The following is a 27,797-nucleotide window of genomic DNA, read 5'->3' on the forward strand; positions in this document are numbered from 1 at the left end:
TACAGAGATGAGAGATTAAATGATTTCAAGGGATTTGGGAGGCAGTTCCAAAGGATTGGGCGGGGGTGGGGGCTGTGGGTGGGATGAGGCAGAGGAGGAGTTGGTTTCAGGGTTTTGGTACTAGACTAATGGTGGGACAGTTACTAGAAATTGAGCATTTTAAGAACATTAATTTGGGAGAGGAAGATCATCAGTTCATTTTAAGTATTTCGAGTGCGAGGGGAGTTTGCTCTGTTTAAGTGGAAATAGGTAGTAAGCAGATGTAATGGGGCTGGTGCTCATTGGAGAAGTCCTGATGAGAAATACAAAGTTGGGAATCAGTGGCTGTGTAGCTGATAATTGAAAGCAAGCACATGTGAAATTGCTCAGGGAGACAATTTAGACTAGGAAGAGAGGGGGACCTGGAATCAAGCCTGGAGGAACACAGTATGAAAAGGTCAGGTATGAGAAGTCTGACTCAGTGAAGGAGGCAGAGAGATTGTGGGGTGTCTGAACACGAGGGAAGAAGGTATTTTAAGGAGGAACTGGTCAATAATGACTAAGCGATCGATGCTGAAATGTACAGCTAATTGTTAGCAAGATCCATTTCAATGAAATGATGGGGGCAGAAGCCATGTTGAAATAGTATGAGGAGTGAGTGGGAGGAGAGGAAAAGGATACAGTAAATTAGACAGTTTTGTAAAAATTGAAAAGGTACTTGTGTGACTATGTTAGTAGCAGGAAAAGACAGAATAAAAATCTAACCACTTAACAGTTGTGTGTCCTTAAAGGATGGAAATGAATCAAAGTATTTGGTTCAGAATACAGGAACTGTATATGAGTTTTAGAAGTTTTCATCTTCCTGGTTTTTAAAATAAGCAAATATAGTAATAACAAAATATTTATGTATGTATCAGCCAGTGTCCAAATAAGAGACAGAAACTGCCAGTTATTTGAACAGATAGAATTTAATATACAGAATTGTTAACTAGGCATAAAGTTACCTAGGTAAGTGCAAGATTAAAAAGAATTTTCTAAAGTATCATGGAGGTGGCTCCTACAGGAGGGCAACCAGGGCTGAGGGAATATGGGGAAGAGGTTTTAACTCCTAAATCTTAGAAACCGTAAGGGGAAGGGCTAAGCAGAGCTGAAATTCAGACCTCTGATGACAGTGTGCTGGCAGGTCGGTGCTCCCGCTGCTGTCTCCAGTGAGGACTGAGGGTGATGAAGCTGGTTCTGCAAGCATTGGAAGAGAGTGGATTCACTACTGCTACAGGAAGGCAGCACTGCTGCTGACGTGGGGGGGGGGGGGGTAGGAAGGCAAAACAACATAGCACCTGAGCGTCCCTGCACACCTTTGCCAGGAAGACCACAAATACAAGGCCTTGACTGCTCTTTACCCAGGTCATTAGGGCCATGCCTGCAGGCATGAATTAATCTCATCAAGTAGGCTTGCTTTCACTTACTGTAAAAGACATTCTCCAAGCTCAGTGTTCTTCCCCTGCAGCACAGTCCACTGTGTGTGCAGGAATCCATCGGGGACCCTTTGGATCATACCTGTGAGATTGAGGTGGGGCTGAGGGTGGGCCAGGTACAGCCAGTGTAGATAAACTCAGATCTTTGGCTGACACTTTGCTGTGAATAATATTCAGTTCTCTGCCTCTGACCCAGTTGTCAGAGATATTCACGATCTTGTAGACATTCATGAAAATGTGGTAGGCTGACTTGTTAGTTTGTAAATGGCATAAATCTTGGATTTCATCATGAGTTTGGAAATACTGTTTGTAGGCTCATTTTGAGTGAGAGAGAGAGAGAGAGAGAGAGAGAGAGAGAGAGAGTGTGTGTGTGTGTGTGTGTGTGTGTGTGTGTGTGTGAATATGTTTCTACCTCTTAACCTACAGTTTTGTAGTAACCTTCACTTGGTCCTAAGGAACACTTATCTAGCCCTTAAGGATGTTTCTGTTCATGGTGATGATGAAAATTCATCCAGAATGAAATAAAATGAATCAAAGAGAGAAATTAAGAAAAAGAGAGAAATTAAGAAGAAGGGATATTAAAAAAGAGAGACACAGAGTGAGAGGTTTCAAAGAATGTTTAGTGGGAACTTCAGATGAGTTTAATGGGATAAATGATAGAAAGTCAATATTGGAAAAGATACCAAGAATAAGGAGGAAATATGAAAAGCTGCTAAAGAGAAAGGGCTGATTACTTACAGAAGGATGACAGCTGACAGCAGAGTGCTCAATAGCAAGAGAAGCCAGAAGATGTTGGAGTGATTATCTTTAGACCACTAAGATAAAGTAACTGACAACTCAGGTTTTATATCAGCCCAAACTGTCATTCAAAACGGAGGATGTAAGATACAGGACAGAAAGATATGCAATGAATTAGTGAAATATTTTGAGGAATTTAATTATTGGCTACAGAAGGTAAGATTAAATAATGCAAGGTGTGGGAATGCCTTTTGTCTTCCTCTGTGTCTGTATCGCGATGTCAGTATCTAGATATCTGTGTCTCTAATTAGTGGAATAGTCAAGCAAGAACATGGACCCTGGAGCTGGACTGCCTAGGCTTAAATTCAGGCTTACCACTTCCTAGTTGTATGACCTTGGGCAAATTAAGTTATTTGTTTTAAACCTCAGTTTCCTAACCTGTAAAATGGGAGTAACAGTATTTATCTCACTGGGGTGTTGTGAGAATTGATTGGGTTTAATATGTGTTTGTCATTATCATCATTGTCATCATCTCAACATTTCTGTAGAAGATCTTAAGCTCTTAAAACCTTGGCATGTTAGCCTCAGATATTTCGGGGATTTGGGTTGGTGTGGAAGAGAAAGGAGATAGTTTACTTGCTTATTATAAATCTCTGTGCTTTTTGGCTTCCTAAATTGATTCATTCAACACTTGTTGAGTACTGGTTATAGCCTCGGCACTCTTTTAAGTTCTGAGAATAAAACAGTGAATAAAACCGCTTCTGCCCATCTATGGTTTACATTCTACTTGTGGGGGTAACAGGAATGAACAGGGTAGGTATGTGAGAGCATGTGTGTGTTTGCACACGTAGACCTACACATACGTGCACTGTTACTGGTAAGCAGTAAGGGGAAAAACAGAGCATGGAAGAGGATGAAGGGGTTTTAATTTCAAATTGGATGTGTGTCAGGGAGTGTGTGCAAGAGTAGCATTTGTATAGAGAGCTGAAGGACATAAGAGAGAGCCATGAGAACATCTTTTTATAAGAGCATTTATTAGAAAGGGATAGCAAAGGGAGAGACAGCGAAGCAAAAGCATAACTGGCATTCTCAGAGAACAACAAAAAAGGTTAGTGGGGCTGAAGTAGGTTGCTGGAAGAGAAAGGAAGGAGAGAGTGAGGCACAGAAGTCATAGAGATTCATTGCTTATAAAGATTTAGAGCCTCTTAAAGGACTTTTACCCTGAATGGCCTAGGGAGTCATTTGGGCATTCTAAACTCTTCACTTCTGTATTCTCACTCTGCTAGGTTGAAAACAGGCTAGAAGAATATTCTGTTACTAATTTAATTCAGTAAAGAAAAACAATTAAAAGTACCCATGCATTTAATATCACCTCCCTTCTCAATAATCTACAGTAGTTCTGTGTTATCAGTTGTGTTACTTTAAGTTTCATTGTTTCTATTTTAAGGTTGTTTGTAATCTTGCCACATTCTATCTGTTTAACCCCATTTCTTGCAGTTCTTCCACACCCAGGAATAATTCTTCTGGTCCTAAGTCTTCTTAGGAAGTTTTAGCATTGTCCCATTGCCCACCATTTGTTCTGGTAAAAATAACTGGGGAATTTCACATAATGCACATTGGACGCATAAAAGTTTTTCTGTAAATAAATGAAATGTTGTAGAAGTCTTAATATTGTTGAGCCTCTTAAACATGTGAAATAATTGATGTGCACTCATGATTGTATCCATCAAGAATCATAATAGCAGAGGGGCGCCTGGGTGGCTCAGTCAGTTAAGCATCTGACTCCGGCTCAGGTCATGATCTTGTGGTCCGTGAGTTCGAGCCCCGCATCAGGCTCTGTGCTGACAGCTCAGAGCCTGGAGCCTGTTTCAGATTCTGTGTCTCCCTCTCTCTCTGACCCTCCCCCATTCATGCTGTCTCTCCCTGTCTGAAAAATAAATAAACGTTGTTAAAAAAAAAAAAAAAAAGAATCATAATAGCAGAAAACAGAATCTGTTTTACCTAGTGATTTATTACAGGGTTCTGACTCCTTAACAGAATCTTTGGGAGGGCCATGACATCAGGTATTTTTGTTATAATACAGCTTGGAACCATGCAGCCAGGAGAAATGCCCAAACATACTGTGTATCTAATTGAGCACCAATTCCATTGCCTTGATTACTCACAGGGTCCCTATGAAGACAGAGACCAGTCATTCAAACTTCTTTTAGAGCCACCAGAAGAACCAGATACCTTCACCACTGTGCTTGCAAGGCCACTGCCTCAGATCACTTACTTCTTCCTTCCAAATATTGCATATTTAAGGATGCTTGGCAATGTTGATGCCATTATGTAGTTTTTTACCCTTTCCAGTATTTGAAGGTGTGCTTGAAAGGAGATTTGGATGAGTGTTGAGTATCTATCACATTCATAATAAAAGAAATGAAAATAAAAATGATAACGGAGTCTCCTTTTTCAACTACATATCTACCTTGGTTTACGGCGGGGTCATGTCCTGGTAAACCCATCAAAAACTGAAAATACTGTAAATTGGAAATGCATTTAAATGTGTTGAGAACACCTGCATTAGCCTACAGTTGTGCAAAATCATAATGTACCTTATAATAAAGTTTTTTATAATGAAGTATTGAGTAGTTCCTCTAATTTATTGAATGTTGTACTGAAAGCAAAAGACGGAATGGCTGTGTAGTGCAGATGGATTGAAAGTATATCAGTTGTTCACCCTCACCTCCCCACGGGTGACCGGGACCTGCGGTTTGCTGCCTACGCTCAGCATCACAAGGGAGTATCTACCACATATCCCTAGCCTGGGAAAGATCAGAATTTATAGTTGGTTTCTCCTGAACACATATCACTTTCACACCATTGTAAAGTTGATAAATTGTAAGATGTTCATTGTCAATTGTAAAATCGGGAGCTGTCTGTATGAGATTGGCAGCAATCAAAATTTTGATGACTTTTGTGTTAACAAGAATCCAGGGAAATGACTACTGATACCTTCTGATAGGAATATGGATTAGCAAAGTGTGTGGAAGACAATTGGCATTAACTATGAAAATTACAAACGAATATACCCATCAATACTTTGGTTCCCCTTTGAGAATTTATCTTACCTAGTCACATAGTTTGGAAACATATGTCTGTCACATAGGGGACTGACTAAATTACAGTATATCCATACAAGGAGAAATTCTGCAGCCACTCAAGAGAAGGTTATGGTAGACCTTTGTGGACTGATTTGGAAAGATCTCCAAGGTTCAGTAAAGTGAAAGATGCAAGTTCAGGATAGAGTGCATGATAGTCCATGTTTCAGAGAGAGACAAAGACAAAGATTCTGTGTGTGTGCGTGTGTGTGTGTATGTGTGTGTGTAAACTGTTAATAGCATTTCTGTTTCTGCGAAAGTCAGAAAATGAGGATTTGATGTGACAAGGCTAGGAACCATGTATACAATGGAACTAATTTAGTGCAAGGTATTTACTAGACATTTAAGAAGCTGATAGCTGCCTGCATTGTAGAAGGAACTGTGTAGTGGAGAAATCGGACTGGAAAAGAGACTTATTTTTTACTTTGACACTTTTTGGATTTTGTATTACTTGCCTGCATTGTGGAAAAGTAATATGTTTTAAATTAGCTGTTGCTGCTGTCTACCAAAATATTTGTGAAAATGAGAAATGTAGGGCTATAATTTATTTATCATTAAAGAGTTTGTATGTTTGTGAATATATTGAGATAAGCATACTATATAAGGAAATTTTTCTCTGTGATTTTGGGGTGTTTTGGGGGGCTGTGTACTAGAACTGGTTACTATGTATGTTATCTGCTATTGATGGCTCCAATTAGTTGAAAATTAGAACATATCTTTTGGAAGTTTACTTCTGGAAGGGAAAGGAGAATGCTTTCTGTTTAGAAAAGTTTATGTTTGTAAGCATTTTACCATTTTGGATATTAGTTTTTTGTTTGTTTTGAGAGAGTGAGAAAGAGAGCGTGAGCAGGGCAGGCAGGGGCAGAGAGAGGGAGAGAGAGAATCTTGAGCAGGCCCCGTGCCTGACGTGGGGCTCTATCTCATGACTGTGAGATAGACCTGAGCTGAAATTAAGAGTCGGACGCCCAACTGACTGAGCCACCCAGGCACCACAAACATTAATTTTTGTATGTAGGAAAGATGTAGTATAAAAACAAATCCGTGATGTTAACATTAGGTAAGAACTTCGTCCCTTTGTCCTCATGGTAAACAGAAGTAGTACTGTTCACTATATAATGTAACTAGACTTTATTAAGGTAAAAATGTTAACATAAGGGGACCAGTTTACATTTGCTCTCCTGAATATGAGATGAATATGAGAAAATTGTTAAAACTTTAACTTTGGGGTGTCTGGGTGGCTCAGTCGGTTGAGCGTCCAACTCCTGATTTTGGCTCAGGTCATGATCCTAGAGTCGTGGGATCAAGCCTCGTGTGGGGCTCTGCACTGGGCATGGAGCCTGCTCGAGATTCTCTCTCTCCCTCTGCTCCTCCCCAGTTCATGTACTCACATGCACATGATCTCTCTAGAAACAAAAACTAACCTTAAATTGTTACATTTTTCTTGAGACTTTTACGTCAAAGTAGGCATTCAAGGAAATGGTAAATTGTTGATGTATGAGAATATGTAATTACAAGTTTTGCTAAGAAGTTTTGCCTCATTTAAGGAACCTTGCAAAAACATCTTAACATCATATTTCTTTGTTAGCTTGTGTGTATTTCCCTCTGATATCTTCTACCCCCCAGTAATGTTGGGGTGCTTTGTTTAATATAACCTCAACATATAACTTTGATCTGTTCCAGACCTTCAACTCCTTATTTGAAGAGTTGAATAATATTTTATCAAAAATATTTGACTGCAGGGGACGGATGGAAGCTGAAATATCTGATGAGTTTGAAATCAATTTGAGAGAAGATAGGCTTGAAGCCTATAGGAGAATGTGCCTTTTTTCCTACTAGGTTATTGTGACCCAGTCTCATTTTGGAGCCTTTAAGTCAACAGTCTCCAAAGGTGGGATAGAGAGGCATATCCATTTGGATATGCTAAGAATATTAGAAAGTTTACTCTGAATATCTTGGTAGTAGTACATGATTTTAAAAGTTTGGAAACCACTGATACTAGTGTAGTTTATTGTTTCATACCCAAAATAGCAGTAGTTGAAGCATTTATAACTCTCAGACTTGGAATGTGAACTCAGACCTTTTCTTTTTAATAATGTGGATAGATGTTGATGGAAAATGTTGAGACATAATCATGCTTACAGTAATTCAAGGGCATTTATCCAAATCTTTGTTTTAATATTTGTGCTAAGCTTGTATACCATCGGATGGACATTTCATAACCTGACATTTCTTAGACTTTTGCCAGCTGAAAATACAGATAATATTAACACTAAAACCACATCCTTCCCTTTCAGTTAATTATAATTTCAGGCCATTACATACTCAGCTTTCCTCAGTATCCAGTTTACAAACGTTTTCTCTGATTGCTGTATGCTTCATGGTACCAAAGAGATGCCCTTTTTTCTCCTTGTACTTCTGTGTAGTATGTGACCTGTGAGAGATCAGCAAATGACAATGGCTTTAATTTATGAATGGGTGGCTATAATTTTTTTTATAAAAAGTTCCTTTATGTTGTTTTGATCTCAGATATTCAAGATTAAAGCAGTTCAGCTGGCTGAGAAACTCCTTCCTGCCTTTAACACACCTACTGGGATTCCTTGGGCAATGGTGAATCTGAAAAGGTAAATTTTATTTTTATGTGGTTATTCCTGTTCTGAAAGAATGAGATTAACTTAGTGTTAGAAATTACTAATGATCACCCCTCCCCATACTTTATAAGACTTAAATTGTTTTTCTCTACATATATGCAGAAATATATTTCTTTAAAACATTCTTTGGTTTTTTGTTTTGTTTTTCTCTACATATATGCAGAAATATATTTCTTTAAAACATTCTTTGGTTTTTTGTTTTGTTTTGTTTGAAAGTTCTTCACTTTGGAACAATTCATCTGCCTTAACTGTATTCCGGTTTCTACTGCTTGCTTCTCTAAGTGTAAATTTCTCTTCCTTACCTGTATGTTTCTTTTATTTGCTTATTCTTTTCCATTTCATGTTGTAATGGATTCAAAGTGCTTTGCCTCTTTAATTTTTTTGTGTACCACCTGTTGACCTTCTAAGTCATAATGGAACACAAATGTGCCTTAAAACCAGGCCTTCCTATTATTGAATGATCAGGGAGAAAATAATTCATGATGTTGACCCTAGGATTCTTATTATGGTGTTTGTACTGTTGAAGTTCAAAGTGAACTCTTCAACATTCTTTGCAGTATGTTCCATTCTGATAGAAAACACTGGTTTCACTTAGAAATAGATGAAAGAAAAAATTTTGATAACTTTATAAATCATGCAAAGATATATAATTAAAATTAAAAAAATTGGGTAATGTCAGTATATCTAACTGGCATTGAAATAATTTATGCTGACTGAAATTTTTACTGCGTACATTTTTCTCCAAATGAAATTTATTATTCCTCTCAATGTTGGAGCTTGGAAATTACATGAAAATTTGACTCTTGTTCTTGCTGCCAGGCCCTTTAGAATGAAGGTTGGGAACACTTATTTTTCTGGAATCATGATTCTGTAACAACTTTATTTGAAAAAAGTGATCTATTTTAATTATTTCTTTATAATGGAGAGCTGTATAGAGTTTAGATTTCCATTGAGAAATTAGCATTTAATGCTGAACATTAAATTTAACTTCACTGTTCTCTCATTTCATGCTCTATCTATAATATAAATTACCTCCTTGTGAGGGGGATAATTTGGCTGGAGTTCCACAGTGACCTACACAAAAGGAGATGGCCAAACGACGTACTACATCTGTTCTCATTCCTTATTTTTAAGACAGATTTTCTGAGGTTTCCGTCAGTACCATTGTCAGAATCCTATAACTTTCCTAAATGATAAGAATTATTATTAATTTAAAATTTAATTATGAGTTGAAGAAAGCGAAGAAAGACTGCAGGACTTTTTTCTTAAATCATAAAACCTCAAACTCAGATCGAGCTGAAAGTGGGAAGGCATTCAACGATCATTGTCTTGAACATTTTATAAATTTAATTTTCACTTACTTTCTCTGTGTATATTCACACAAATACACATTTTATTTGAGTTTAGATCATAACTAATTATTTACCTATTTTTTTAAAGCTTTTTCTTTTTCTTTTTCTTTTGGTTGAGCTCTGCACGTGTCCCACACGTAGGCTTTCCTCCTCTCTTGTTGCCTGAAAACCAACCTATGTTAGCCCCACATGTTTACCTTCTACAGCATGGTACAGGCTCTGGGGCAAGTTTAAAAATTTTGTGTGTTTTTTTGGATGCTTGCTTTTGTGCCTCTTACTTTTCTCACTCAACAGTATCTCAGGGAAATACTCTTCCAGATCATCTGATAAAGCTCTAAGTCAGTCTTCCTGATGACTACTTAGTGAAACGTATTTAGTGTAACCTAAAATACATTGGTTACAATGCTATACATAGGTCGTACCATAATTTATTCAGTCATTGCCTTATCAATGGTATTTGTTTCCATTATTTTGCTACCATAAACATTTTTAACAATAGTATCCTATTATATATGTCCTCTTGTAGTGAGAATTTTTCTCTGAAAATGATTCTCAAGAATATGATTGCTGGATCAGAGGCTGTGTGTCTTTTTTTTTTTTTTTTTTAAGCTTATTCATTTATTTTTGAGAGAGAGAAAGAGCACAAACAGGGTAGGGGCAGAGTGAGAGAGGGGGACAGGAGACAGAGAATCCCAAGCAGGCTCCGCACTGCCAGCGAAGCTCTACGCGGAGCTCGAACTCGTAACCCCAAGATCATGACTGGGGCCAAAATCAAGAGTCGGACGCTTAACTGATTGAGCCATCTAGGCGCCCCATGGCTGTATGTGGGACAGATTCTCAAATGTAGGATTGCTGGATCAAAGGGTATATGCATTTTACATTTAATAGTTACTCCCAAAATGTTTTCCAAAAAGACTATAGTTTCATCATATTTCTACCTACAATGTGTGAGAGTACCTAAATGTCTGCAGGTGTAAGTTCTGCTTAATTTTTGATGGACTGATGGCTATAAAGTGTTACTCATTGTTATTTTCATTTTTGTTTTCTGACTAGTGAACTTGAGCATCATTTTCATAAATTTATTGGACATTTAGACTTTTTTTGCTTTATTTATAATTTTTTATTCATAAGTTTTAAATTTTTATATATTCAAATATGTCTTCTGTAACATTTGGGTTTACAGTTTTTGTTAAAAAGATTGTCTCCTATATTTTTTATGTCTTCTAGATTTCTAGTAAAGTTTTTATAATACTGCTTTTTAAAAAAAATTTCATCACGTACATATAGTGTTAGCTGCAGATTTCTTATCAATTGCCTTTGTCAGGTTGAGGAAATTCCTTCTCTCCCTATTTTACTTAGAGTTTTTATCATGAGTGGATGTTGAGAAATGCCAGATGACTCTTTTTCTTCATCTGTGATGATCATAACATTTTTCACCTTTATTCTGTTAATATGGTAAATTATTGTTAGATTTTCAAATGTTCAACCAACTTTGAATTCCTGGGATAGTCCTTGGCCATAATATATTATCTTCTTTAATGTATAGCTGTGTTTGGTATTAGAGTTATCTGGTTTCATAAAATGAAGTAGGAAATAGTCTCTCTTCCTCTGTTTTCTGAAAGCACTGGTGTTACTTCTTCCTTAAATATTTGATAGATTCACCTACACAACCATCTGGGCTAGAAGTTTTCTTGTGGGAAGATTTTAATAACATATTCAACTATATGTATGTATGTATGTATATACATACATATTTCATACATGTATATTCAACATACCTTATATATGTGATATAAATGTATATATGGATATTCAGATTTTATTTTCATTTTGTGTCAGGTTAATAGTATTCATAAGGAATTTATCCATTTCATGGAAGTTATCAAAGACTTTGGTGTGCAGTTGTACATGTTACTTTCTTAGGCCTTTCATGTTTCTAGGCTTTATAGTGATAACCCCTCTTTCAGTCTTGATACTGGTAATTTGTTTTCTCCTTTTATCAATCCTGGTAGGCATTTATCAGTTTTATTAATCTTTTCAAAGAACTGACTTTTGTCTTTAACTGCATTTAGTAACATTAATTCTATGATTTATGTTTTCTGTCTCATTGATTTCAATTTTTTTTCCTCTTCTGTACTTACTTAGCTCTTTTTAAAGCTTTTACATTGGAACTCTAGGTCTTTGATTTTTACCTCTTTTTTCCCTAATAAGCATTTTTTTCTGTAAGAATTTTATTTATTTGCTTATTTTTATAAGAATTTTAAAGCTGTAAATTTCATCCCAGAAATTTTAATTTTTTCATTTTTCAGTTAAAAGTATTTTATAATTTTCCTTAGAATATCCTCTATGACAAATCAGTTATTTCTTTTTTAAAAATATAATTGATTGTCAAATTGGCTTACATACAACACCCAGTGGTCATCCCAAGTGCCCTCCTCCATTCCCATCACCCATTTCCCCCTCTCCCCCACCCCCATCCACCCTCAGTTTTTTCTCTGTATTTAAGAGTCTCTCATGGTTTGCCTCTCTCCCTCTCTGTTTATAACTATTTTTTCTCCTTCCCTTACCCCCTTATCTTCTGATAAGTTTCTCAAGATCCACATATGAGTGAAAACATCAAATACTATCTTTCTCTGATTTATTTCAATTAGTATAATACCTTCCAGTTCCATCCACGCTGCTGCAAATGGCAGGATTTCATTCTTTCTCATTGCCAAGTAGTATTCCATTGTATATATAAACCACATATTTATCCATTTATCGATTGGTGGACATTTGGGCTCTTTCCATAATTTGGCTATTGTTGAAAGTGCTGCTATAAACATTGGGGTACATGTGCCCCTATGCATCAGCACTCCTGTATCCCTTGGGTAAATTCCTAGTAGTGCTATTGCTGGGTTGTAGGGTAGTTCTATTTTTAATTTTCTGAGGAACCTCCACACTGTTTCCCAGAGTGCCTGCACCAGTCTGCATTCCCACCAACAGTGCAAGAGGGTTCCCATTTCTCCACATCCTCGCCAGCATCTGTATTTTCCTGCAAATCAGTTATTCCGATTGTGTTGTTTAATTTGCCAAATTTTAGAATCAGGGAGGTTTCTTAGATACCTTATTGTTTTGATTTCTAATTTAATTGTGATCAGCGAAGATATTAGGTATAATTTCAATCTCTTCAAATGTATTGTGTCTTGTTTGTGGCTCAGCATATGGTTTTTGTTGGTAAATACACTTGAATCTGTATTCTGCAGTTGTTGGGGTAATGTTCTATGTTAGGTTAAGCTACTTGGTGGTGTTGTTTAGATTATCTATGTCTTTCTGGATTTTTAATTAACTTAAGTTAATTAATGGTATACTTCTTTTATGAGTTGCTGAGATGAAGTATTAAACTATTTCCAACTGTGATTATGGAGTTATCTACTTCACTCTATTTCTGTCAGATTTTTGCCTCCTGTATTTTGAAGATTTACTCTTAGGTATTACATGTTTATGATTTGTCTTTCTGATGACTTTACCCTTTTATCATTATGATGTGCTCCTCTTCATGTCTGGTAATATTTTTGCTTGGAAGTTTGTTTTATCAGATGTTAATCTAGCTACTCCACCTTTCTTATGCTTACTACTTTCCTGATGTATTCTTTTTACTTTCAGCCTAACCATATTATAATTTTAGTTCTTTTGAAGACAGCATGTAGTTGGACTTTGCCGGTATGAAAATAACTGCCTTCTAATCAATTAACATGAAGTGTAATTATTGCTGCAGTCTGATTTAAGTTCTGTTTTTTTTTATTTATTTTATTTTATTTTTTAAATTTACATCCAAGTTAGTTGGCATGTAGTGCAACAGTGATATCAGCAGTAGATTCTTTAATGCCCCTTACCCATTTAGCCCATCTCCCTTCCCACAACCCCTCCAGCAACCCTCTGTTTGTTCTCCATATTTAAGAGTCTCTTCTGTTTTGTCCCCCTCCCTGTTTTTACATTATTTTTGCTTCCCTTCCCTTGTGTTCATCTGTTCTGTGTCTTAAAGTCCTCATTTGAGTGAAGTCATGTGATATTTGTCTTTCTCTGACTATTTTCGCTTAACATAATACCCTCTATTTCCATCCACGTAGTTGCAAATGGCAAGATTTCATTCTTTTTGATTGCCGAGTAATACTCCATTGTGTGTGTGTGTATACATATATATACACACATATATACATATGTGTATGTGTGTGTATACATATATATACATGTGTGTGTGTATGTATATATATGTATACACACACACACGAAGTATTAAACTGTTTCCAACTGTGATTGTGGAATTATCTATTTCACATACACACATACACACACACACCACATCTTTATCCATTTATCCATCCATGGACATTTGGGCTCTTTGCATACTTTGGCTATTGTTGATAGTGCTGCTATCAATTGGGGTGCATGTGCCCCTTTGAAACAGAATACCTGTATGCCTTGGATAAATACCTAGTAGTGTAATTGCTGGGTCGTAGGGTAACTCTATTTTTAATTATTTGAGGAACCTCCATACTGTTTTCCAGAGTGGTTGCACCAGTTTGCATTCCCACCAACAGTGCAAAAGAGATCCTCTTTCTCCGCATCCTCGCCAACATCTGTTGTTGCCTGAGTTGTTAATGTTAGCCATTCTGACAGGTGTCAGGTGGTATCTCATTGTGGTTTTGATTTCTATTTCCCTGATGATGAGTGGTGTTGAGCATTTTTTCATGTGTCAGTTGGCCATCTGGATGTCTTCTTTGGAGAAGTGTCTATTCGTGTCTTTTGCCCATTTCTTCACTGGATTATTTGTTTTTTGGGTGTTGAGTTGGGTAAGTTCTTTATAGATATTGGATACTAACCCTTTATCTGATATGTCGTTTGCAAATATCTTCTCCCATTCCGTCGGTTGCCTTTTAGTTTTGCTGATAGTTTCATTCTTTGCTGTGCAGAAGCTTTTGATTTTGATGAGGTCCCAATAGTTCATGGTTGCTTTTGTTTCCCTTGCCTCTGGAGACATGTTGAGTAAGAAGTTGCTGCAGCCAAGATCAAAGGGATTTTTTTGCCTGCTTTCTCCTGGAGGATTTTGGTGGCTTCTGTCTTACATTTAGGTCTTTCATCCATTTTGAGTTTATTTTTGTGTATGGTGTAAGAAAGTGGTCTAGGTTCATTTTTCTGCATGTCGCTGAACAGTTTTCCCAGCACCACTTGCTGAAGAAACTGTCTTTATTCCATTGGCTATTTTTTCCTGCTTTGTCAAAGATTAGTTGGCCGTATGTTTGTGGGTCCATTTCTGGGTTCTCTGTTCTATTCCGTTGATCTGAGTGTCTGTTCTTGTGCCAGTACCATACTGTCTTGATGATTACAGCTTTGTAATACAGCTTAACGTCCAGGATTGTGATGCCTCCTGCTTTGGTTTTCTTTTTCAAGATTGCTTTGGTTATTCAGGGTCTTTTCTGGTTCCATACACATTTTAGGATTGTTTGTTCTAGCTCTGTGAAGAATACTGGTGTTATTTTGATAGGGATTGCTTTGAATATGTAGATTGCTTTGGGTAGTATTGACATTTTAACAATATTTGTTCTTCCTATCCAGGAGCATGGAATAATTTTCCATTTTTTTGTGTCTTCTTCAATTTCTTTCTATAGTTCTTCAAAAGCTTTCTGTAGTTTTCAGTGTATAGATTTTTCACCTCTTTGGTTAGATTTATTACTAATTATTTTATGGTTTTTGGTGTAAGTTCTGTTTTTCCTTCCTTCATTTCCTTTGTCCTAACATCTTTTGAATTGACAAATGTTGTAGAATTCTGCTTTACTTTATTAGTGCTTTTATTTAACTAATTTATCATATTTTGGGGGTGGTTGCTATAAAATCATGGGGTACAAAATTTTTCATTTAACAGAGTTAATATTGTACTACTTATGTATAGTAACATTTCAACCCTACTTTTCCATTCATCTCCTCCCTCCCATCCTTTATATGCCATAGTTGTGAAATGAATTGCATTTAATACACTCTAAATCTCAAAACGCATTATTAAAATATTAGTTTAAACAGACCTATTTACTTTATAGAATTGAGGAGAATGATATTCTAGTATTTACCCAGTTACTATATCTAGTACTCTTTATTTCTCTCTGAAGATCTGACCTTTCTTTAATCTGGTACCACTTCATTTCAGCCTGAAGAACCTTAGTATTTCTTGTAATGCTCATTTGTAGGCTTGAATTCTCACTTGAATTTCTTTGTTTGAAAAGTGTTTTATAAAAAAGTTTTTTATTCTTAAAGGATTTTATTTTTAGTGTATGTAAAATTTTTAATTGGTGAGTTTTTCTACCCTTCAAAAACATTGTTTCTTTCTCCTATGTTTTCCATGGTTTCTCATATGTTTTCCATTGTTTCTGATTAAGTCATAATTTAAATGATTGTTGTCATATACATATATAGTCTTTTTCCTCTGAATCCTTTTAAGATTTTTTTTATTTTTGGTTTTCAGGAGTTCAATTAAGAGGTGCCTCAGGTTTATTTTGGTTGTTGTTGCTTTTGTATCCTCCTTAGGCTTTGTGGATGAGCTTGTTGAATCTGAATATTTAGGTCTTTCACCAAATATAATGGTAAAATTTTGGCCATTAATTCTTCAAATGTTTTTTTCTTCCCCTTTCTTTACCTCCTTCTGAAATGTCATTTACTTGTATTTCAGAATTTTTGTTTTTGTGTCATGGTCCCTGAAGTCTTTGTTTATAGTTTTCAATCATTTTTTTTCCCTATGTTCTTCAGACTGAATAATTTCCACTGATCTGTCTTCATGTCTTCATGACTCTTTCCTAAGTTGCTCTAATCTGCTCTTAAACCCATGCAGTGGAGTTTTTAGAATTTTGATCTGATTCTTTTCTCATTCTGTTTCTGAGATAGAGATTTTCTGTCTTTTCATTCATTGTGAACACACCTGTATTTCATAAAGCACAGTTAGAATACCTGGTTTAAAGTCTTACTATTTCTAACACTTGGGCCATCTTGGAGTTGGTGTCATTGATTAGCTTTTCACTTGAGGCTAGGTAACATTTTGAATGAATCTGGGACATTCTGAAAGTTTTGTTATGGAAATTCTGGATTCTGTTATGATTAGGTGTGTGTATGTGTGTGTGTGTGTGTGTGTGTGTGTGTGTGTGAGAGAGAGAGAGAGAGAGAGAGAGAGAGAGAGGGAGAGAGGGATTTAAGTAGTCCTTTAACTTCGTTCTTAGTTGGATTCAAACTTCAAACAATGTCTCAATTCATTTCATTTCTTTATCTTTAACCTGTATTGCTCCAGAGCATTGTTTCTGTTTTCAAGCATTCCTGATTCGCATGGCAGCCAGGGACAAACTTCATATACAGAACTAGAGGCTTCCCCTTTCTTGCTCTTTTCTCCCCAGCATTCTTTCTCCCTCTTTGTTCAGCAGCTGTAATTGCTGCAAAAACTGGCTTCTGATTCTTTAAGACAGAAGGACTGCAAGTTTTCTGTCAGATTTTCTCTGTTCTGCCTAGTATGGGCTTTGAATTTGGGGTAAAAGCTGTAAGAAAGTGTGAAACTTACCCCATACTTGCCCATATTTGCAAGTTTCCACTGTCCTTGGAATCTGACCACTTTTGTTTTATTCTCCAGTGACTTTAGGCCAGTTTGTATTTCATCTAGAGTTTATAATTTTTTTCTGCAGGAAAGATTAGTTAACTCATTAGAAGATCTCTGGGTCATAATGAGAGCAGAAATTAGAAAAAATTTGTTAGATTTATTCATAGATTCTTGGTTTTTAATTTTCTGCAGGAGAGGTTAAATTTTTTTTTTTTCAACGTTTATTTATTTTTGGGACAGAGAGAGACAGAGCATGAACGGGGGAGGGGCAGAGAGAGAGGGAGACACAGAATCGGAAACAGGCTCCAGGCTCTGAGCCATCCGCCCAGAGCCCGACGCGGGGCTCGAACTCCCGGACCGCGAGATCGTGACCTAGCTGAAGTCGGATGCTTAACCGGCTGCGCCACCCAGGCGCCCCCAGGAGAGGTTAGTTAAGTCATTAGAAGATCTCAGGGTCATAATGAGAGCAGAGATTAGGAAAATTTTGTTAGATTTATTCATAGATTCTTTGTTTAAAAAACACTATAATAAATGGTATTATTTAAAATTTTTCATTCCCTACTGCTGGAACATAGAATATAGTTGTTTTTGTAAACTTATTTTGAATTCGGTGATCTTGCTGAATTTGAATCCTCTTGTTTAATAGCAATAATTTATCAGAGATTTCTTTATATACAGGCATCTCACCTATGAATAGGGACAGTTTTGGTTTTACCCCCTCCCCCTTACTTTACTGGTTAGAACTTACAGCAATAGTATTGAATAGAAATAGTGACCCAAGGATACTCTTGTTTAGTGGAAAGTGAGTTTTTACCATTAAGTGTGATGCTAGTCATAAGACATTTCTATTATTGCTAATATTTTAAGAGGTTCTTTTTTAAAATTATGTATTGTTGAACTTTTTCCAAGCAATTTTTCTGTAGTTATTGAAATGTTGACAAGAATTTTGCTCCTAAATCTTTTTATTCCAGACATCCACATGGATTTGTTTTTCAATGAGAAACCATTATAGCATTCAAGAAACAAATCCAGTTTGATCAGGATGTACTATTCTGTTTCTATATTGCTGGATTTTAGTTGCTGATATGTTGTTTGGGGTCATTGTATCTTTTTCACACATGAGATTGGTCTGCACTTTTTAATACTCTTGTCTGGCTTTGATATCTAGGTTCTCTTTCAAAACATGTTGGGTAGTGATTCTTCTCATGAAGAGTCTGTTTAAGATATTTACTAATTTAATTTAATTTAATTTAATTTAATTTTGTAATCCCAAGATTCTTGGTAGACACTTCTGGTAAAGTTACTTGGTTCCAGATTTTATTTTGAGTAAGTTTTGATACTGCTGATTTACTGTCTTTTGACACTTAATAAGTTACATTAATTAGATCATGTTTCTGTTTTCTATTTAAGTAAATTTTAGTAATTTATGTGTTCATAAGCCTCTGTCCATCAGGCACAGTATATATTACACTCTTGTATTATTTGTTTACTCTCTGTGTTATCTGTTATGTATTTTCCTTTTTATACTGATATCATACATTCAGTAAAAGATAGCATTTAAATTTTTGCTGAACTCTCCTAAGCAATATACTATAGATATGTTAGATGAATAACACAGTTTTTGTTTATTTTTTAATAGGAAGTACAAAAAGTGAATCTTTGTAGCATGGTACATTTATAAACATGATCTTATTTAATTCTAACAATATCCATGTGAAATAGATATCTTTACTTTATAGATGAGGGAATTGGACATCAAAAGGGCACACCTGGGTTTGTCTCCTGACATTTGATCAGTGCTTCTATCAATTTTCTTTTCTTCTAAGTTTTTATTTAAATTCCAGTTAGTTAACATACAGTGTAATATTAGTTTCAGATGTACCATATAATGATTCAACACTTTTTTTTTTACATCATCTGGTGTTCACAACAGGTATACTCCTTAATCTCCATCACCTATTTAGCCCATCCCCGACCTGCCTTCCCTCTGGTAATCATCAGTTTGTTCTGTATAGTTGAGTCTGTTTCTTGTTTTTTTCTCTCTTTCTGTCGTCCTTTCCTTGCTTGTTTTGTTCCTTAGATTCCACATATTAATAAAATCACATAGTATTTGTGATTTCTCTGATGGACCTATTTTGCTTAGTATGATACTCTCTCATTCCATCCATGTCATTGCAGATGGCAAGATTTCATTCTTTGTTATGGCTGAGTAATATTCCATTTTGTGTGTGTGTGAATGAATGTGTGTGTGTGTGTGTGTATGTGTGTGTGTGTGTGTATGCATATATGTATGTGTCTACGTTTGCATATATATATGTATGTATGTGTGTATTTGTATACATACACACCACTTCTTTATCCATTCATCAGTCGAAGGACACTTGGGCTACTTCCATAATTTGGCTATAGTAGATAATGCTGCTATAAACATTGCAGTCCATGTACCTCTCTGAATTAGTAATTTTGTGCTCTCTGGGTAAATACCTCATAGTGCAATTGCTGGATCATAGGGTAGTTCTATTTTTAACTTTTGAGGAAGCTCCATAGTGTTTTCCAGAGTACCAGATTGTACCAGATTGCATTCCTACCATCAGTGCAGGAGGGTTCCCCTTTCTCCATATCCTTGCCAATGCCTGTTGTTTCTTATGTTGTTGATTTTAGCCATTCTGACAGGTGTGAGGTGATAACCTCATTGTAGTTTTGATTTGCATTTCCCTCATGGTAAGTGATGTTGAGTATCTTTTCATGTGTCTGTTGGCCATCTGTATATCTTCCTTGGAAAAATGTCTGTTCATGTCTTCTGCCCATTTTTTAATTGGATTATTCATTTTGGGGGTGTTGAGTTTTATAAGTTCTTTATATATTGAATATTAACCCTTTTTCAGCTGTTATTTGCAAATAACTTCTCCCATTCCATAGGTTGTCTTTTAGTTTTATTGATTGTTTCCTTCACTGTGCAGTAGCTTTTTATTTTGATGAAGTCCCAATAGTTTATTTTTGCTTTTGTTTGCCTTGCCTCGGGAGACGTATCTAGAAAGAAGTTGCTATGGCCAATGTCAAAGAAGTTATTTCCTGTACTCTTTTCCAGGATTTTTATGGTTTCAGGTTTCACGTTTAGGTCTTTAATCCATTTTGAATTTATTTTTGTGTATGGTGTAAGAAAGTGGTCCAGTATCATTCTTCTGCATGTTGCTGTCTGGTTTCCCAAGTCCATTTGTTGAAGAGAAGGTCTTGGATATTCTTTCCTGCTTTGTTGAAGATTATTTGACCATATAGTTGTGGGTTCATATCTGGGTTTTCTATTCTGTTCTATTGTTCCATGTGTCTATTTTTTGTGCCGGTACCATACTGTTCTGATCACTACAGCTTTGTCATATAACTTGAAGTCCAGAATTGTGATGCTCCCAGGTTTGCTTTTCTTTTTCAAGGTTGTTTTGACTATTTTGGGTCTTTTGTGGTTCCATACAAATTTTAGGACTGTTTGTTCTAGCTGTGTGAAAAATGCTATTGATATTTTGATAGGGCTTGCACTAAATATGTAGATTGCTTTGGGTAGTATAGACATTTTAATGATATTTGTTTTTCTAATCCAAGAGCATGGGCTGTCTTTCCATTTCTTTGTGTCTTCTTAAGTTTCTTTCATCAATGTTTTATTTATTTATTTATTTATTTATTTATTTTAATTTTTTTTAACGTTTATTTATTTTTGAGACAGAGAGAGACACAGCATGAATGGGGGAGGGGCAGAGAGAGAGGGAGACACAGAATTGGAAGCAGGCTCCAGGCTCTGAGCCATCAGCCCAGAGCCCGACGCGGGGCTCGAACTCGCGGACCGCGAGATCATGACCTGAGCTGAAGTCGGACGCTTAACTGACTGAGCCACCCAGGCGCCCCATCATCAATGTTTTATATTTTTCAGAGTATTAGGTCTTTGACCTCTTTAGTTAGGTTTATTCCTAGGTATGTTGTTACTTCTGGTGCAGTTGTAAATGGGATTGATTTCCTTAATTTCTCTTTTTGCTGCTTCATTATTGTTGTATAGAAACGCAACAGATTTCACTCAGTTTTTACTGTCAGAGGACAAGTTGGGGCTGCATTATTGTGATTTTCAGTGGGATGGCACCTGGCAGGTACCCAGATGTTTTGTTATAAAGTAGAAGGCATCCGTGTGCAATAAACATGATATGAGATCATCAGAAAAAAGAAGGCTTGTCTTTGTTTAAGAAGATCAGGGTGTTTTCATGGAGTGCTTTAATTTGCTTTTATAAAGAAGTATGATACTAATTGGTGATACAAATGGGGTAGGGCATTTTGAGTGGAGGAAGTAGTCTAACCAAAAGGAGATGTGGAGATGAGAAAATATAGGAGATGAGAAAATATAGGGGAGAAAATTGAACTTTTAGAGGAAGGGCTGGTGATGAAATATGGGGAACCAGTATATAAGAACCTCCAAATGCCTCTGCTAATCCTTTAAGTAAGGAGATTTATGAAAGGGCAGAAGTGGCATTTCTGTAAAGAGGCTTAACCTTTAACTGGAAAGCTTGCCTTGGAGTTAACTGAGATAAATTTTATTATCTGGAGATTGAAGGAAGATCTTGAGAGAGTGTATTTGAAATTCTTTTCTCTTCTCTGTAAAAGTAGGAAAATGTACATAGGAAATAAGAAGGTTACTTCACTTCTGGAGGGTTAACTCACAGAACAGATTGGAAGCACTTGGAGTTTTTTGCCTTCCTGAAGGCAACAGCATTCAAAGGCAGCGTTGTTTAACCCCTACATTAGATTGAATTCTCTTGCTCTGTACATCCATCCAACAGAACCATGCGTGTTTTTTTCACCACCATATTCATATCACTTAATGTGGTGACTACAGTCAAATGACACCTATCCCAGATAGAAGTCTGATAAGCAATAGTATGATTCTTCCATGGTTGGCAAAAGCACAGTGAATGAAGCTAAACTGAGCCCCGCAAAAAAACAAAACAAAACAAAACCATATTTGGAAGGTTCCATTAAAAACAGAGCAGAAGGAACCACACAGAGATTAAGTTTCCTAGCCAACAGTTTTGGTGTCCTCCACATAAACCTCAAACTGCCGTGTCACTGAATTTCTTCAGCTTGACCCCAGAAGGAAATTCTATTATACGTAGCTCAGTGAAGGGTTCTAAGAGGAAATTGTCTACTTGGGGTAAATATGTAATTTAGATGGGCCTCTCATTGTTCAAGAAGGAGTAAGGAGGTAAAAATTAGGACCTTTAAAAAACAAACAGAATGAAAGAGACAAAAAGAAAAAAAAACCCACCCCAAACAGATCCTTAACTATGGAGAACAAACAGATGGTTACTAGAGGGAAAGTGGGTAGCTGGTAGGTGAAAAACGTGATGATTAAGAGTACTCTTATCATAGGGTGCCTGGGTTGGCTCAGTCAGTTGAGCATCCAACTCTTGTTTCAGCTCAGGTCATGATCTCAGTTTCATGAGTTCAAGCCCCACGTCGGGCTCTGCACTGGCAGCGTGGAGCCTGTTGGGATTCACTCTCTCTCCCCCTCTCTCTGCCCCTGCCCAACTTGCACTGTCTCTGTCTCTCTCAAATAAATAAACTGCAAAAAAAAGTACACTTATAATGTGAGTACTGAGTAATGTGTAGAATTGTTGAGTCATGTACTCAACTTATTTTAAACATATGCTTGCTTCGCTTGAAATTTTCAATCATGTTGAACTTAAAGCACTTATAAGACATCATCATAAAATTTAAGGGGAATAACCAACTAGAAAAATGTTAATAGCACTAGTGGTATTAATAGCATATGACTGTCATTCTTAATATATAAATCTGGTTAAAGATAAATGTAAAAAATCTTCAGTCACTTTAGTGATCAAAAACATTTAGATTGGAAATAAGACTGTATTTTCTTACCTAGAAAATTGACAAAAAGAAAATTGTATTGTTTAGGACTGACAAAGTGAAGAAATGATGAACCACATATAGTTGTTAGAATTGGAAATTGTAGTAACTTGGAAGATAGATTAGCAGTAGGTTTTAGAAACTTTGAAATATGCTTGCCCTTTGACCTTGTAATTTCACTTCTAGAAATTTATCTTAATACAAATAGGTGAAAGTATTTACAAAGGTTTAATTGTAAGGATGCTTATAGCAGTGATGTTTATATTAATGAAAATAGAATGTACATTAAATACAGAATAGTGGCATGTCCATATACTGAAATGTGACACAGCCATTTGAAATGGTGTTCTGGAAGTGAACTTTTGAAAAAAAAAGATAATACTCGTGACGTGAGTGTTCAATGACGTGCATGTGCACACTGGGTGGGGGCAGAGAGAGAGGGAGAGAGAGAATCCCAAGCAGGCTCTGCACTGTCAGCACAGAACCCAACATGGGGCTCAATCTCATGATCCTAATGCCGAAATCAAGAGTCGAACCCTTAACTGGCTGAGCCACCCAGGCGCCCCTACTAAATCTTTAAGAACTTTATAATAGTAATGATTATGAAAATACTATGATTCATTTAAAATGAATCTGATATTAATGAACAGTTAAATTATTTCCAGAATTTTGCTATTAAAAAACACTAGAAGAGGGGCGCCTGGGTGGCGGAGTCAGTTAAGCGTCCGACTTCAGCCAGGTCACGATCTCGCGGTCCGTGAGTTCGAGCCCCGCATCAGGCTCTGGGCTGATGGCTCAGAGCCTGGAGCCTGTTTCCGATTCTGTGTCTCTCTGTCCCAAAAGTAAACGTTGAAAAAAAAAAATTAAAAAAAAAAAAACACTAGAAGAAATGTCCTGCATATGTTGGGAATCATATGTATGTGTACATGTGTGTACATGTATATGTGGTAGGATGTCTTTGGTAGAAAGGCTGGATCAGAGTTACGTGCATTTTTGTATTGAAAGACACAAAGAGAATATACCAGTAGACATTTCCACAATAAGTGTGTGAGAGTGCATCTTATCTAACATTTTCAAATAGGGTTTATTTTTATCAGATAGAGACAAAATGAAATCTTAATTTTCACTTCACTGATTTTTGAGTGAGGTTGGGTACATTTTATTCAGTGCACAGCTTTCTTATATCTTTTTCTGTTTTCTAGTGGATATTTTAAAGTATACACTAGATTTAAGATTTAAATCAATCTTCAAGATATTTTTGTATATTAGCTAAATCAGTAGTTTGTCATATATGTTGCAAATACTTTTTGCTACTATTTATGGGAGGCTTTTCTTCAAAGATTTACATGTTTTCTAGTATAATAATGGTTTAATTTTTCTCTTATAACTTTGATCCATTTGGAATGTGTTGTGGTATAGAAAGGAAGATAAAAACTGAGCTTTTTTTTTTTTGAGATGTTTAGGTTTTTGCTCTGACACTGAAGTAATAATTTTATGATAAAATATAATAAAATATAAAAAGTATTTCCAAATATATGTGAATCTGTCTTCTAGATCTTATTCTGTTACATTAATTAGTGTATTTATTTTAGTTCTGCATCAATTTAATTACTGTGTTATAATTGCTTTACTGTCGGGTTGTACTGGTCCCTTTAGTGTCCTGTTTTTCAGTATCAGCTTTGCTGACATGTTTATTTTCTTTCTATGAAATTTAGAATTATTGTGTCCAGTTTAATTTTTTTGATCTTTGATATTTGGGTTTGCACTAAATTTAGAAATTATTTTAGGGGACATCTTTACATTAAATATTCCTTTCCTGTATAATAAGCTATGTCTTTTCATTTATTTAAATCTTGTTCTATGTCAGTCAGTAGAGGTATAGGCTTCTTTTACATAGATTCTGAACATTTAAGGTCACTTAAAAATGCTTAACCTTTTAAATATTTATTGGTACTTTGGGGGACATAAATTCTAGAGGAAAACATAGAAAATGACTTTATGTCTTCTGGGCACCTAAAGATTTCTTTTTTTTTTTTTAATTTTTTTTTAACATTTGTTCATTTTTTGAGAGACAAGAGAGAGAGCACAAGCAGGGAAGGGGCAGAGAGAGGGGGAGACACAGAATCTGAAGCAGGCTCCAGGCTCTGAGCTGTCAGCACAGAGCCCTATGCGAGGCTTGAACTCAGGAAACGCGAGATCATGACCTGAGCGGAAGTCGGACGCTTAACCGACTGAGCCACCCAAGTGCCCCAAAAGATTTCTAACATAATAAAAAGCCTGGAAGTTGTACAGCTTTGATTAAATACAAAATTTAATGAAATGTTAGAGACATCACATTAAAATCAAGAATAAGAAAGTATTTCACATTTTTCTGGAGGTTTTAACAAGGGTAACCAAATAGGAAAAAGGAATAATATGAAGATATGGATTGGAGACAAAATTTATAGTTAATAGCAGATCATATGATTGCTTTCCTACAAGAAAAAGAAGATGATCAATTGAAAACCCATTGGAATAATAAAGAGTTGAATACATTGGTCAGTTAAAAAATTAAAACGTCTTTTGAACACTAAGGATATGAGGTTGGAAACTGTGCAGAAAGCTCATGCCTTAGTAAAGAACTAAACTAGCCACAGAGTAAAGACAATATAGATTTGTCTTAGCAGAGCCTGGAAATAATCCTTGAAAGAGCTAAGCTGTCCACAAGTTATTTAACTGTCAAGAGAAAATTGAAAATGCTTTAAAGGAAGGTAATAAAATTCATACATTCAGGAGAATGTAACCTATAATCAGGAGGAAAACAATTGTCAGTAGAAACATGCACAAATAACAGGTGATGCAGATTGCAGTAAAGGACTTTAAAATAGTTATTATAAGTATGCTCAGGGATTTAAAGGGAAATATGAACCAGATGAGAAGAGAGATTTTATAAAGGACTGAATGGAATTTGTAGTGCTGAGAAATAATATGAAATAAACAATTCGCTTGACCGGCTCAGCAGCAAATTTGACACCACGTCAGACAAAATCCATGAACTTGAAGACATGGAGGTAGAAACCACCCAAACGGAAGCACAGAAAGAAAAATGAAAGGAACGTAGCCAGTGTAGCTGGTGACCTGCAGGACAATATCCAGATGTTTAGCATACACATAATGGAGTAGTTGGGGGTGGGGAGGGAGCAGGAAGAGGGCAGAAAAACTATTCAAAGAAGAAATGGCCCCAAATTTTCCACATTCGATGAACTACTATAAACCCATCGGTCCCAGAAACTTGATGAAACCCAAATAAGGTAAAGTAAAGAAGCCTTAATGAATGGGTGAAAATCAATGAAAAAAAAAATCTTTTTTTTTTTTTTTTTTAACACCAGAGGAAAAATGACATTACGCACAAGGAACAAGGTTAGAAGTACTGCTTGCTTCTTGTCTGAGGCAGTACAAGCCAGAAGACAATGGAATGCATCTTGAAAGTGCTGAAAGAGAACAGTCAGTCTAGAATTCTGTGATCACTGACAATAGTTTTCAAAACCATAAGACACTCTTAAATACTGAGAATAAACAGGGTTGGTGGGGGGTGGGGGAGAAGGCAAAGTGGGTGATGGTCATTGAGGAGGGTACTTGTTGGGATGAGCACTGGGTGTTGTATGGAAACCAGTTTGACAAGAAATTATATTTAAAAAAAACCTGAAGGTGAAATCAAGACATTTGAAGACAGACAAAAGCTTAAAGAATTTTTTGCCAACAGGACTCTGTTACCAGAAATGTTAAAGGAACTTTTAATGACATTAGGTGGAAAGGCAGAGCTACATAAAGCAATGGAAGAACAGCTAAAAGAGTAAATACATAAATAAAAAATATAAAAAGCCTGCTTTTTGTTGTCTTAACAGTTTTCTTTAAAAGATAATTGGCTATTTAAAGCAAGCATAATAACGTCACACTGGAGGTCTGTAATATACGTGGAAGAGAAGTGTGTGATGACACTAGCACAGAGGATGACACGAGGGTATTGTCGTGTTGTTACATTATGTGGGAAGGGCTGTGAGATTTGCAAGTATACTGTGATCGGTTATTGGTACCTATGGTAATCTGTAAAGCAGTCATACACACAAAAAATAAGCCAGTGAAGAAATGGAATTACTAAAGAACACTCAGTCCAGATGAAGGCAGGAAAGAGGACTAAAGACCTGATCGTAAAAAATAGACATCAAAAAAGCAAAATATTAAGTCTGTGTTGCTGGAATATAAAATGATATAGCCAGTTTGCAAAACAGTTTTATACAGTTAAAACAGAATTATTATATGACCCAGAAAGTGTACTCCTAAGATAAATACATGACCAAGAGAAACGAAAGCATATGTTTGTACAGAGGTGGTTCATAACCACCTTATTCCTAATAGCCCCAAACTGTAAACAACGCCAGGGTTTATCTAACAGGTGCATAACTAAATAGTTGTGGTATTAAAACAATGGAGCACCACCTTGTAATAAAGAGAATTGAACTACTGGAGATGGCAATATAGATAAATCTCAGAGATGTGGTGCATGAAAGAGTCAAATGCCCAAGAATGTATGCTGTGTGATTATGTTCACATAAAATTCTGGAACATACAGAACTAATGAATAATGTGAGAAAGTAGATGAATGGTTTGTTTGAGACTGGGTGGAGGGAAAGTGTGATTTGACTGCAAAGGTGTATGAGGACAGGATTGGAGAGATTGGCTTGATTCTTACCCCAGTGTATTCATTTGCCAAAACTCTTGAAACTCTGTGTCTAAATTGATGCATTTCTGTATTAAGTCATACCTCAGTGTGTTTCTTTGAAAAGAAAAATAAATAGACCAGAGTTGACTGAGGGGCTATGAAAAAAAAAAGCCACAAAAAATATCACTGATCTGTAATTGAAGACATTCTTAAATTTGAAAAAATATTAGACACAAAACGTTTGGAAAACATA

At 36.1% G+C, this 27,797-nt stretch overlaps 1 protein-coding gene across 1 annotated transcript in view; it reads left to right on the forward strand.

Annotated features, from left to right (window-relative positions):
* The window catches only part of MAN1A2 (mannosidase alpha class 1A member 2), a 179,183-nt gene that overhangs the window by 73,333 nt on the left and 78,053 nt on the right, over positions 1-27,797 (forward strand). The window contains exon 6 of the mRNA XM_043575954.1: positions 7,862-7,956. Within this exon, the coding sequence (XP_043431889.1) occupies positions 7,862-7,956 (95 nt within the window). The remainder of the gene's footprint in view (positions 1-7,861; positions 7,957-27,797) is intronic.

The sequence above is a fragment of the Prionailurus bengalensis genome, chromosome C1 (genome assembly GCF_016509475.1).
Source record: "Prionailurus bengalensis isolate Pbe53 chromosome C1, Fcat_Pben_1.1_paternal_pri, whole genome shotgun sequence".
Classification (NCBI taxonomy): domain Eukaryota; kingdom Metazoa; phylum Chordata; class Mammalia; order Carnivora; family Felidae; genus Prionailurus; species Prionailurus bengalensis.